The sequence below is a fragment of the Notolabrus celidotus genome, chromosome 7 (genome assembly GCF_009762535.1).
Source record: "Notolabrus celidotus isolate fNotCel1 chromosome 7, fNotCel1.pri, whole genome shotgun sequence".
In the NCBI taxonomy this organism is placed as follows: Eukaryota; Metazoa; Chordata; class Actinopteri; order Labriformes; family Labridae; genus Notolabrus; species Notolabrus celidotus.
In genome coordinates this window covers 24,921,414-24,934,938 of record NC_048278.1, presented here as the reverse complement: position 1 = coordinate 24,934,938, position 13,525 = coordinate 24,921,414, and the positions used below count along the sequence as shown (strand labels likewise).

The 13,525-nt window shown below is 40.9% G+C and overlaps 1 protein-coding gene across 1 annotated transcript in view; it reads left to right on the top strand.

Annotated features, from left to right (window-relative positions):
- Positions 1 to 13,525, top strand: part of frem3 (Fras1 related extracellular matrix 3) — a 33,048-nt gene that overhangs the window by 5,862 nt on the left and 13,661 nt on the right. The window contains exons 2-6 of the mRNA XM_034687685.1: positions 102 to 191; positions 11,621 to 11,767; positions 12,554 to 12,784; positions 12,895 to 13,020; positions 13,206 to 13,457. Of these exons, the coding sequence (XP_034543576.1) occupies positions 102 to 191; positions 11,621 to 11,767; positions 12,554 to 12,784; positions 12,895 to 13,020; positions 13,206 to 13,457 (846 nt within the window). The remainder of the gene's footprint in view (positions 1 to 101; positions 192 to 11,620; positions 11,768 to 12,553; positions 12,785 to 12,894; positions 13,021 to 13,205; positions 13,458 to 13,525) is intronic.

Sequence of the window (13,525 nt, the reverse complement as noted above, 5' to 3'; positions counted from 1 at the left end):
CCTAAAGGCTGTAACTAGAACCTTGTAAAAGCAGCTTAGTCGTCACAGTTATCTTTCCTTCGTTTTAAGCTAAATGTCCCTCACTCTAAATTTGTTTTCAGCTGATATCGATGACATGAAGATCTGTTACGTGCTGTTGGATGGGAGCAACGCCACAAGTGATATCTTCTACTTCACAATTGAAGACAACGGTAGGAATCATTTAATGTTTCTTACTTGTGTGCACTGACATCAGACTGGGGGCCATTGCTGAGGAATCATGTCCCTGAAGGCTGTCCTCAGACTTTATCTGTCTTTTAATGGCTTTTCAAAATTGAAACTTCCTGCTCGCTGTCAGTCTCCCAAGTGTTTGCATCACAAAGACTTAAGGCAGTTGGCCATGACTGACACCCAGTATAGAGCCGCCATCTCTTTTCGCCCCACTGGAAAGAGAAGCAGGTTTAAAGGATAGAGGTCACACTGGCTGTGTGATTTTAAAAGCAAAAGAGTGGGGACTACTTTAAACTTTATGGTTAGAGAACAATAGGATCCTTTCCCTCAGGGTATTTCACAGAGTTTTCAAATGTTGCCTTTCATCCTAAGCCTGAAGGGACACTGTGAAATTTGTAAAGATATGCAAGATGAGCAATTCAGTTAATACTGACTTCTAGGAATCTGTTTTTCAAGAGGACATGCTTTGTGTTGGCTTCCTACAATTGCAAACAAGTGTGTGGACATATTTAATGCACTAAACTGGGTCAACGCGCCTTTTGTAATCTCTATTTGCGTCTTTTTATTCAATTGGCAATGAGATAAATAGATTGGGTTATTTAAGTGTCTTACTCATCCTACTAGAGACTGCGCTTTTATGCTTTAGATTTCAGTGAGTCAGTGTTTCACCTTCATGTTATATTTCCTTAAAGACCCCAATAACATGTGCCTCACTTGCTATAAATATCTGCAGGTATCATCTATTAGTCTTGCTCTGACATGTTTTTTATACTGTTTATCCTGAAGAATTCTCTTAAATGAACCAGATATGCACCGTTAAGCCATGACCATGTAATGTATAAGCCCTGTGGCCTGTCACCCCTTACTCTTAGGTAGATTTACTCGAACAGCATTACAAATATAGCAGATGCAAAGCAATAAAATGCAACAGGTGGCCTTTTCCATTTCAGTATCAGCTGTAAAATGCAAACAAGATTTAGAAGCGCAATCGATGCAGCAGGGAAAGTGTAGTCTATACTTATGCTAGTTTGAACATCATGTTGGTTATACTTTCACTGTCATCGTCAGGGCCACTGAGAAGGCAAGACTCAGAGGAAGTGTCTTCTTGTCTAAATACTGTCTTTTGTCTGCAAAGTGAGGCCTTTCATTAACCTCAGCTGGATCTCAGTCATTAACTATTCCCCAGACTGTGAGTGAAGTAGGTGATGATTAATTTTTAATGAGGGTTAGAAGCTCTGTCATTAGTTGTGACTGCTAGCACAGCCATTTTTATTCTTTCATCTAAACTGTTAAGCAGATTAATATTTATTAACCTCATGTTCGTGTCCTGTTAAATCTGCCTGAAGCAATGCTGGTTGGCATATCATGTCTTTAAGTGGAGCTTTGAAACCATAGGAAGGGAACACAAAGGCTTCAATTAGCTCAACAGTCCTTTTTCTGTTTGCTGTTACACACTGTTTAAGCTCCCAGCCAGCTCAGCTGAACCAGGTGCAGCGAGGCAGGCTGGGACATTAAAGAAAACTGTGTTTCTGCATGACCACGGTTCACATGGAAAGGTTACAGACAGTGCTGCCTCAGCTCACATCCCAACATACAGGAAATTAACTGCAGTCACATATTTCCTTCTGTGTAATGGCTTATAATCATCTGCAAACCCCTCACCATGCATATACAGAAACAAACACCCACACACAGGAACACACAAACAAACACACAGGCGCTTTGGGAAAAAGGTCAAATAGCTGATAACAGCAATTCAAGCTGACCGATGAATCACTCAAGTGAAGTGTTGAAGAGGTGACTCCTGGGGGAAGTGACTTTAACCTGGACATGTAGGGACATGTAGGTGAGGGCAAGTAGATGGACATCCCATCTGCTGATAGATCTAAGTAAGCGAGCCATTTGAGTGAGAAGCTAAAGGCTCGGTCATCAGAGATTTCCCCAAACATTATTCCCTTAAAGTAGCTTCTGTCAGCTAAGTTTGTCTTTATTTTTCAAAGCAGCAATAAATAGGAATTTATTTTGATGTAAATGTGAACTAGTAAAAAATCCAACTTATGCCATCCAGCTTACACTGTTCTTGTGAAACATAAATGCTCCTTTATAGATAGGATTTTTTTTACTCTTAAGCAAGTTCTTTTGTTGAACACAGCCGAGTATGACCTCAATTTAGGAAATAATCTTCAGATGCACTGATAGGGGCTGCTGCTTAAGGGTCTAAGCAGCCTGTTAAAGGTCCCTGCAACTACATGCTCTTAACTGATGCTTCTTCACAAGTCAAGAACACACACACAAGTACACAAAATGTAAATAATTAATATTTCATTTCAGAAAAGTGAGGCAGCTTTGCACAGTCACAAAACATGCACTATTTAGTAACTTTCTTGTGTTGTTGTGTCTGCAGTTTAAAAAACAGCGTTAATAGTAGGCTTGAAAGTGCAGTGGCAGAAGTAGCAACAGAGTGTGTGTGTGTGTGTGTGTGTGTGTGTGTGTGTGTGTGTGTGTGTTTGTGTGTGTGTGTGTGTGTGTGTGTGTGTGTGTGTGTGTGTGTGTGTGTGTGTGTGTGTGTGTGTCTGTGTGTGTGTGTGTCTGTGTGTGTGTGTGTCTGTGTGTGTGGTCAGGCACAGCTGAAGTGTGTCTAAGTAAGAGGTCAGAGGAGCACGTTCAGTTTCACACCAAGAGACTCAGAGTCGACCTGCTGGTCAGCAGCTGAATTCCAGAGACTATGTGGAGAAAGTTGGTGCAGCTCTATCAAGTCAGGGTGACCAAAAAAGCACTATGCAGAATTTTGTCAGTTGTGCATAAATCATTCATGCAGGTAAACAATAAATTAATCGTGAGGACAAAACCAATGCATTTCAGGAACTGAAAAAATTTACTGAATTATAATTTGCAACAAACAAAGCAACCTCTTTAGGGAAATTTATCACTTAAGCAGCATTTACTGATTTCTAAAGAAGCCTTAAATACTTAGCCTCAGAAAAACTGCTGTATCATTTTACCTGACACCTGAACTGGTGTCAAAAACTCCACGATTTATAATAGCCAACAAATTCCTCCAAAACTGATAAAAAAGAATGACTATCTTCCTCTCTTTTTGGTGCGTGGCATTGACCTCTAGTTTAACCTAAGTCGTTTCGTCAGTCTGCTGGGAATTTCTACTGAAATTGCAATAACCTTCATGCGAGAGATCAGGTCAGAAGCTCCCCACGGCCAGTCAAAAAATGGAATACTGAGGCAGTAAATACTTGTTTTTGCAAGTTAATACACAGCTTGTCTGTCAGGCATTGGCCCAGTGAGTCAGAGGCTAGGTGAAGAAATCCCTATTTACTTTCAGACCTGTTGAGACATTTTAGGGTTTCATAGTCTTGGAACTAGGGTAAAAGATAAATGTCAGATGTTTGGACTCTGAAGTGTAATTGTCCTTAGAAACACTGCCTCTCCATGCCAGTGTTAGGTGCAAGATAGCCTCAGATTTCACAGCAGTGCTTTAACAGATTGGAAGAAAACGAGGAAAGAGCCTCTGCTTTCAGATTAGATGACTTTGTCTCTGTGTGTTTTCCAATAGCAACAATATACTCCTCCAGCTCTTGAGGGGGTTCATGGACCCCAGTGGGTTGAGTGTTATGTGATCATTCAGAGCCGGGTGAGGAATGCACTTCCTCAGAGACTCCAGACTCCAGGGCCACAGACAGAGCAGGGCCTGGAAGTGAAGTGGTATCCCGTGCAGACAGGTGTGTACGGGAGAGGAAAGGCTCAAAGGGGATCCCCTTTCAAAGCCCCCCTGGTCACCCCTCTCCGAGCTCCCCAGAAATCCAACCCAATACCAGATAGGCCGATAACCTGTATGGTTCCGCTGCAGAGGTGCTTTCACTAATGGGGCACTTCCCAAGAGGGTGCAATGATACCCAGACAGGGAAAGAGTGCAACTATCTGTCTCAACATCAGCTTTTTATACAGTTGAATTTCCTTCAGTACCTCAGATGTACAGTGTTGTACAGTAGGTCTGTGTTCTGGATGACACAGCCATACTACACACCTACTTCCGAACTGTGTTTGAGGATCTTACATGTCACTCATGTCAACAGTCACAGAGAGATTTACTGGCTAATGGTGCCACAGCCAGGGCCCCCTGTGACTAGAAGACGCTGTGGCCTCTGAAACCCCTCCACCACACCCCACTCTGTTCACTCTCCTTCTCCTCCTCCTCTAAGATCTCTCGATGGTATTACTATTCTTTATAACCTCTTCTCCATTTCTCTCCCTTTTCTTTCTCTACAGGGAATTCCCCTATCCATTTCACACCACAGTGCTTTAACCTAGTTCTATGTCTTTCTTTCCTTTTTGGTCCTTTTTTCTTCAGCCTTGATTTATGTTGGCTGGAGGGCTGCAGGGGTGGGGAGTTATGATGTATGGTCACACCAGTTATTCTTATCTGCTTTCTCATATGGCAAAGCTGCTGCTGCCCCTAGCCAAGCTGTCATTGAGTTGCCCCTTCTCCCTTCCTTCTCTTTTTCTTTCAGCCACACTTTGCCGAATGGCTCTGAGGCTGTCAATGTCCTTCTGTCAGATAGGCAGTTAGACGCCGATTTTCATCCAGATTGAAATACCTTGACAATTTTTGTGGTTTAATGTATGACATCACTGAGACTACGTCAATGTGTTATACAATTTATGAGGCCAACCAATGACAAGTTGTCATTTACCAACACTTTTTTTTCTTGACTGGAAAAAATCTGGATTTAGTCTCAGTGGCATCACACGTTGGTTTCTAAAGTTGAGTTTTGAAGCCCACCAATGGTGGTTGCCTTATCAGAAAAACCTAGTCACCCCAATGTTCTGCCAACCTAGCAAGAGACAAAGAGGTGGAGTTGAAGCTGCTAGATAGCTAGCTAACCTTAATAGCTGCAGGGCAAATCGTTTACAATTTGTACAAAGAGAGAAACTGTTTTTGTACCAAGTTGTTACATGTTTATTTGTGCTGTCAAAACAGACATTGTAAAATGGGGGGTTAAGGAAGTGTCCCAGGCTTTTGAAGCCAACCTCAAGTGAACAATCAAGGAACTGCCATTTTTATCACTTCGGAATTTGGCCTCATTTTTCAACACTGGAGGTTGGTGCTTTGTTTCTACACAGCTAAAACTTTCAAGGGAGGTATGACTCGACATCTGTATTTGCCAACATGGTACAAAATAAAACAATCCAAGCATTTCAGGTAAAATGTCCACTTTGATTGCATTCTTGTTTATCATTCTCCAAATAATTTATCTCAGTTAAACCATTATTACTAGGCAAATATTCACGGTGTCACATTAGTTATGTTGTCATGTTATTCCACAGCTTCTGTGTCACCCTATTAAGTGCAAACAAGCCAGCGTCAAAGTGGATGTGACTCTCTGGCCTTGTCAGATTTTGATTTACTACATCCTACAGAGATCACCTCTCTGCTGTGAAATGAAGCAGCAATCTAGCGACTATGATGTGTCCATTTACAGCACATGCTGGGGGGGAATGATAAGAGTTATTAATACATGTTATTATGTAGCATTCCCAACATGAATTCTTCAGAGTGCTGAGAGGAAGCTTTTGCTGTCACTATTTAAAAAATGTCTTTCTGTACTTATCAGAATCAATATATATATATATATAAAAAGTTTACATTCTTGTGTTTAGGTTATCGTTTGACACTTTCATGATTAAATAGACCATACTTGAAAAACAGCGGTATTTAAATACCAATCATAGCTGACTGGAACCTGTCGAGTATTTATATCAACAGAATGATTAATGAGGAAATGCAATAAAGGCAACACTTGTCACTTGATGAGGATATTCTTAGAAGGTTGCTCTTCCTTGCATCATGCTGGTGAACGTCAAAGCCTCATATTGACCTTCCTTTTCTGTAGTATCCCCGGACTGACCCACAATCCCTCTGCATCTATGTATGGAGCAGGCAGCACTGCTGTGTAAATATGAGCTGATGGAGAATGTGTCGTGAGAGGACGCTGATGCAGTAAAATTTCCTACATCTGCTTTCATGTTGTGTTGCTGAGGCAGGATATGGGTTAATAACATTTTATGAGCTCTTTATGCACTCTTTCAGTTTCTGTCATGCTTTAATTACACTCAAATTAATTCATAACGTACTTCTTTGCATTTGCATTGGTAGCTGAATTTTTGGTCGCATTGCGTCCCTACATGTGCAACTTTTTAGACTCTATGTGACTTACTACTCAAAAATAAGTCAAGCTTCTTTTAATAAAGACCTAGCAGGCATCCAGTGGGTCTCATTCAGGTGCTAAAACAGGAAAACATTATCATATTCATGATATTCATTTCCCTTCCTTGTCAGTGATTTGCATCAATCAAACTGAATTTAATTTATGGAAAAGCTGTTACCAGGGACATTTGTATATATAAACAGCCTATAAAGCTTTTCATCTCAGCAGAAATTATGATGATTAGCAGTGTTTTAAGGCCAAGGGAAACATGAGCTGAGACAGGCAGCTACTGTATGTATTGTATTTAATGGATAGTCTAATATAGTTTTAGTGTCATTAAATTTTAATGAAGTAGAACATAAATCATAAATTTATTTCTACCTCTATCTGCAGCTTTTTCTTAACAAGCCTTTAATTTGTGTCTTTAGTTCATCTTTTGAGCAAAGTTTGACTTTTTATTCCTGCCATTCTCTGCTTTATGTTCCCCCGGCCAGTCTGGCATCTTGATCATTTCTTGATTTGCTCAGATTGGAGCCAAATCAGTCCTCAGTGTCTGACAACATGTACAATAGAAAGCAGAAAGAAAGGCAAAGATCCTCCTCTCCTACACTGTGTACACAATGTGGAGGCACGCAGGGAGGCATGCCATGCTGGTAGAGCTGGCCCACCCAGACTGTGGCCTGCTGTCCCTCTCAGTTGTCCGTCCCCCCGACGAACAAAGCCGACACAGGGAGGAAGGGGGACAAGGAGGGGGGGTTTGAAGAGGACAGCTGTCACTCTGCTTCATATAATCTGGGAGTCTGGTGGGAAGGAGGAGAGGGAGACAGATAGATGGACAAAGAAACAGACAAGATGTGCTCTGTTTGCTTGTTTTTCCTCATTCTGACTTTATGTGTCTGTGACTTTGTTTAAGTTAAAGCTTCTGTGAGGAGCTTTGAGATGGTTACGAAACAGACTGAAACTTATATTGATACCTCTAAATGAGCCACAGAAACAAACAAACAAGGTCATCAGAAACAATACTTTGAAATGCTTGTAATCACTGTTAGTGGGTAGGTGTTAGACAGTGATAACCTCCTCGCTGCCAAAACACCTATTTTTTTCCAAGGCAGAGATTCTCAATGAATAACACTTCTGAATGTAAAAAAAAAATGGAAGTTGTTAAAAAAACGCTACTCACATATATACAGGACAAGATCAGCAAAGCAGTACAAGGCATTTGATTATCTTCAGGGGGTGCCAAAATCAACACAAAACAAAAGTTCCTCACAGAAGCTTTAAAAGTGAATCAGTCACTCTAAAATGTCTAGGTAAAGAGAAGGAAAATCTGTAAGAAATAAACATACTGTGATGGCAGTATGTTTATTTGGCAGATAGGAGTTATTCACTGGTCTTCACAGTCCTGTTGGTTAAAATGTGGAGTGGTTGTTCACTCAACTTTTGACTGTTGAGCGAAAAAATGATGGCGTTTCTGTTAGTCCTGTTCACTTTTGTTGGTCATATATAGGCATCACTATTCATTTCAATTTGTTTCACAACCCGTTAAAAACTCCACAGAAGCTTTCACAAGTAGAGTGAGGTGGTTAGTTTTTTCCAGTCAGTTACTATCCCAGTTAGGAAGTTACGTTTTGGGGCTGTTTGTTTTTCTGGGTTTTCAGCTCATTTTTACAGCTAATCCTACTCACCTATAGCTAATGATCATTTTAGCTGATATGATAAAATATATCAAAGGTATAAAATGGTTTGCTTAAAGATTTTTATGTCATAACATACTTTAGGGCGTGGCTTATGTCTGTCTGCTCTCAGTGACCTCAGTAGCCTTTTCTGTTTTGACTGAATTAGAGAAGTAAGGTTACCAACAGTTGTTTTCAGTCTGATAAAAGTTCCATATTTTTCCACTCCAACAATGTTATAAATAAAGTTTTAAATGTAGGTACAAAAGCAAAAAATGTACATGAAAAAGTTTGCCCAATGAGCACCCTCATTGCATTCTGAATGCTGCCTTTTGTAAACTTGAAGTATTTCATACTTTACACAGTACACTGCAACAATCTGTGAAATACAAGTTCAAAGACTTTGCTCTTGCCTCATTCATAAAAGCTCCATTGTTTGACTCCATGTAGTGATGAAACCTAAAGCTGTCTGATCGCTCTTTGCCAAAACAGAGGCAGCTTTTTGTCTCTGCCTCGTGTTCATTTGATAATCCTTGATGATAGGCTCTGAATAAGCCCTTCTTCATATCAGCTGTAAAGAGGGCCGGCTGCCAGGACACACTTTCTCTAGAAACAATCTGATAACTGAGGTTTGTCATAGGCTTTGTGGGACTTTACATTTGGCTGAAACAAGGATTGTTTTTAAATGAGAAAAGGATTCAAATTCCCTCTTGTTTTTCAGATGATTAATTCTTGTAAAAAAAAAGCTTAGGAAATCTTATCACTGAGAAAGAAAACATCAAATATGTGTGGTTATTTCTACTCAGAATACAAAAAATCATACATTCTTATAAATGAATCACTTTATAAATGCCCTGTATCAACATCTTAAAAAATTAGGGCATAAAAAAAAACATCCATGACACATGTTTCCTGTATTTTTAGCTATGACAGTTGGAAACCTGAGTATGGAGCCTGGTCGAGGGTGGCTGTGCCCGGCGGGCGCTGCTGCTCCTCGATGTCTGCCTTGAACTATGTGTAGGCTTCACTGATGAACAGGGGCATGTCCAGAGGGGTGGCCATGGGTGGCGTGGGCTAAGTCTGATTGGCCACTCCTGTTGCCACCCCAAAATCCTAAACTATGATTAGTTATTTCCCATGTCAGAGGTGGGGTGACTTTTTTGGCTGTATTAACTACTTTTAATGTCCTTTTTGTGTTTTAATTTGACCCATTGATGGTACTTGAAACTGTAGAAAAATGCTTCACGTATCTATACAAGAAAGCAGGAGAGGAATCAGTCCATCAAAATATGGCAGAAGAACTTCTGCTCACAAATTGTCAAAAAAAAAACAAGCATTACCAACATTCACTTTTTGCAAGTTGAACAGTGTGCAGGAGTTTGCTCGCAACATTTCAAGAACTCTACATTTGTACTCACGACAAACATCTTTTTGAGTCTTTAAACAATAAAGTTTAGAAGATTGAAATGTTGACACTCACTTCTTAAAATTGAAAACATACACAGGAATAAAACATCTGTTTGGTACTTTAATGTTAACAGTTAAATAAGATGTGAAAAATGAAGACAGAAGTAGTATATTAAGGCTATTAAATTGTGTGTATATAATCTTAATTTCACATCTGCATGAGTTCCCCAGTTGGGCCACCCCAGTCAGAAAGGTGTGGACTCGCCCCTGCTGATGAGATATTTGCTTACATTTGTCTATTGAAAATGAGAGACAGGAAACGAAGCATTCTTATCATTACTTTTTTGTCTTTGGTCTCTATTAGGGGAGAGGAATTGGGCAAGGACCCTAATTTGCTTTAATGCATTTTTACATTTTCCAGCCAGTTGGTTCCAGTTGAGATGTGCTGAAGTTCAATCACTGTCCAATAAAACCACTTGTTGCTATCAGCTCTATCTGAACATGCTCTGGGTCTTCTTAAGTAGGGATTTCAGTTGTTGTGATTCAGCCTGGTTTGGCTTCAGTGTTGACATGTGGGTTTGAGGATGTACCCCCCTGCCCCTGATTGGGAATACCCACATTCAACCCCCCAGTGTTTTCATTCTCTTCAGCCACATAGCATAAAAGGTGCAGCCTCTTTCTCCCTCACTGAGCCTAAACTGAGCCTGATGCTGGTTTATTGTGAGGACAGGGGGATGCTCCTTTCCATTGTTCAATGTATACTTCTTTCCCCCTTTGGATATTTAACATGTACAATGCTCTTTATCATGTATTACACTGAATAAAACATTTCACCCTTTTTAAAATATAGAATAATATACCACCAAACCACTTGACATTTCCTCTGCCCCAGTGAATCTCCCTCCAAGATTCTCCAGCAGCGTTAGGTCAACAGGGCTGCTGTCACTGTGACCAGCCGTGCGAGACTAAAGAGAGAGAGAGCTCTCTCTCTCTGACGCCCTTGATCCAAAGAACCCACCGAGCCTGACCCATTTCACATCAAAAGTCACAGGTCACCAGGCTTGTCCCACTGAGGGATAAGACATCAGGGCCCTTTGCTGCTGTTACTAAAAAAACATCCAGATTATCTTGGAGAACCTATAATCTTAAATATCTCTGAAGTATCAAGTCAGTGATCAAAAGTGAGCTGACAGTTTGAGGGATTACATGAGTCATGAGATGGTATGGATTAAGGACAGGATTGGGTCGTAAGTTATGGATCAATGGAAGTTGACTGAGCTTTAAATAGGTGTTTGGGTCAGATGTTTTGAGAGGGGAGACTTTTGAAGATGAAGAAGAGGGATTAAACCGAAGTTTTAAAGTGTTAAAAGCCCTGCACAATAAATGATTCATCACTCTTAATATGTGCTGAATAAAATGCAGAGTTTCTATCTCAAGAAGTTTCTGTGATACAAACTGTATCCAAGCAGAGGAAGTGCTTTTATACTGAATATCAGCATTGCTGCATCACACCTGTACAGGTATTCAGCACAACATGTTATGTTGTTGATATGTTGTGATGTTAATCTAGAGTAAAACTCCTGATGCAAAAATTATCTTGACTAAATAGTCCCTGTGCTGTCGTACTCAGCGCTCTTGAAATGCCTCATGTCCATTTAGATTTCCAGGTTTAAACTAATTGTTGTATAACAAGTGGACAAGTAGGACAAGAGTCACCCTTTTTGGTCACATCAAAGGAGCCTTGATGGTCTCTGTGTCAGGAAATCACCTCGTTCAAGAGGGAGAGCAACAGAGCATGGATTACCAGGATAAGGTAGATTTCCAAGAGGTTAGCTCATTAAGGACATTATGACTGAGTTTTTCCACAAGTAGACCACGCATATCTACTTTTGTCATGCTCCCATGAGAGTTACAGAGCCAGTATTAAGTTAAAGGTATTATGAAGTGCCACTTTGATTTCTTTTATCCATTAGCCAGGAGCAGATTTCAGTTAATATACCTCAGTGGCTACTAGCATGGACAAATAGCTTGTCTCACTTATGAACAGTGAAGTGGAGAAGGAATTATTGATAAAGAAGTAGTGCAGTAAACTTTTTTTTTGTCTTTTAGGTGGAAACAAACTAAAGCCTCAGCCATTCAGGCTGAACTGGTCCTGGATCTCTCTGGAGAGGGAGTACTATTTAGTGGATGAAGACGCCAAATTCCTGGAGGTGACGCTCAAACGCAGAGGCTACCTGGGGGAAACCTCCTTCATCAGTAAGTCATGACATGTGAAATGCATTTAGTACTACTGGATTTTAAAATTAACTGATTACTGTTTTCATTTTACAACTCATAACTACTGATAATCCTTCTTTTCTTTCGAGTCAGCAGCTGAATATCTGTTGTATTATTCTAAAGAGATATGAACCATGATGGCACTGCGCTGCATGCCCTTTTTAAACTGATAATTCAGCCATGAATTACTGCCCCTTAAACGGTTTCCTCAGAGTGTATAGTGTTATTCAGGAGCCTTCTGAAAGGCCATCTCTGCTATAAAACATCACTTATTTAAAAACCATGCATATTCATGCAAAGCTGCAGGATGTGGAGCTCTGAAAACTCTGCCCTGTTCCTAAAGGTACAGCTCCTTTGTGTTCATGTTTGACGACTGAGAGCTCTGTTTTCCTGTCTTGTCTGAAAGAAGTCTGATTGAGAGCACATATAACCTTTCACAGTAAAGGTCAGGAGGAAATGTCAACATGCTGGTGTGTTTGGCTGCACTGGACACTTGCATGCGACAGATTTATAACAGCACATGCTATCATGTACGCTTATGTCTGTCTTTGAAGATGTGAAAGGATGCAAAGAATGAAACAAGCATTTAAATAGATCTACAAATGAAGAATTTTTCCATGTATAAACAAAGAAACCCCACAACATATAAGTATATATAGTCTATCTTTTCTTCTTCAGGATCACTTGTAAAGCACTCATCTTAACTTCTGCACCCACCATCTCTTTTGATATAGAGCTCCAATCATGTACATCCCTCTCTCGTAGGCATCGCAACTAAGGATGGAACAGCTGAGAAAGACAAAGACTTCCGGGGCAAAGCCCAGAAGCAGGTTCAGTTTAACCCCGGCCAGACTACGGCAACCTGGAGGGTGAAGATCTTCACTGATCAGGAGTTTGAGACCTCAGAGACCTTCGAAATTCAGCTGTCGGACCCCGTCATGGCTGTGCTGGAGTTCCCCGACATTGCAACTGTGGAGATTGTGGATCCTGGAGATGGTACGAATCTTATAACACAAGTCTACGTAACCCCATTAATTCTGCCTTTTGATTGTAAAGATTTAAACAGATGCTTTATTGAACAAGAGTGTGTTCCTCTTCCCACACAGAATCGACAGTCTTCATTCCTCAGGCAGAGTTCAAGATCGAGGAGGATGTTGGAGAGCTGTTAGTGCCTGTCCGGCGCTCAGGGGATGCCAGCCAGGAACTCATGGTTGTCTGTTACACTCAGCAAGGTCAGATGAAGCTGTGTTGCTGTTGTCATTAACCATAAATGATGAAAACTTTCAATAAGAGTGACATAGTAAATGTGGAATTGCGTGGACGCTATTTTCCCTACACTACACCATCCCTGAGTATTTATTACCCATCTTTCCTCAAAAAACCCTCCTGTTCTGTCTCTGTTCTCATTATTCCTCAGCCACGGCCACCGGCACCATCCCCAGCACCGTGCTGTCTTACTCTGATTACATCACTAGGCCTGAGGACCACACCAGCGTGCTGCGCTTTGACAAGGATGAGCGAGAGAAACTCTGCCGCATCATAATCATTGATGACTCCCTGTATGAGGAGGAGGAGAGCTTCAATGTCAGCCTCAGCATGCCTATGGGAGGACAGATTGGTGCCAACTTCCCAAGCGCCAAGGTCATTATCCTGGCAGACAGCGATGATGGTGAGTGAAGTGATTTCACATGTAAAGTTGATCATTAATCTCCAAATGCACTGGCTGAGCTTGGCTGT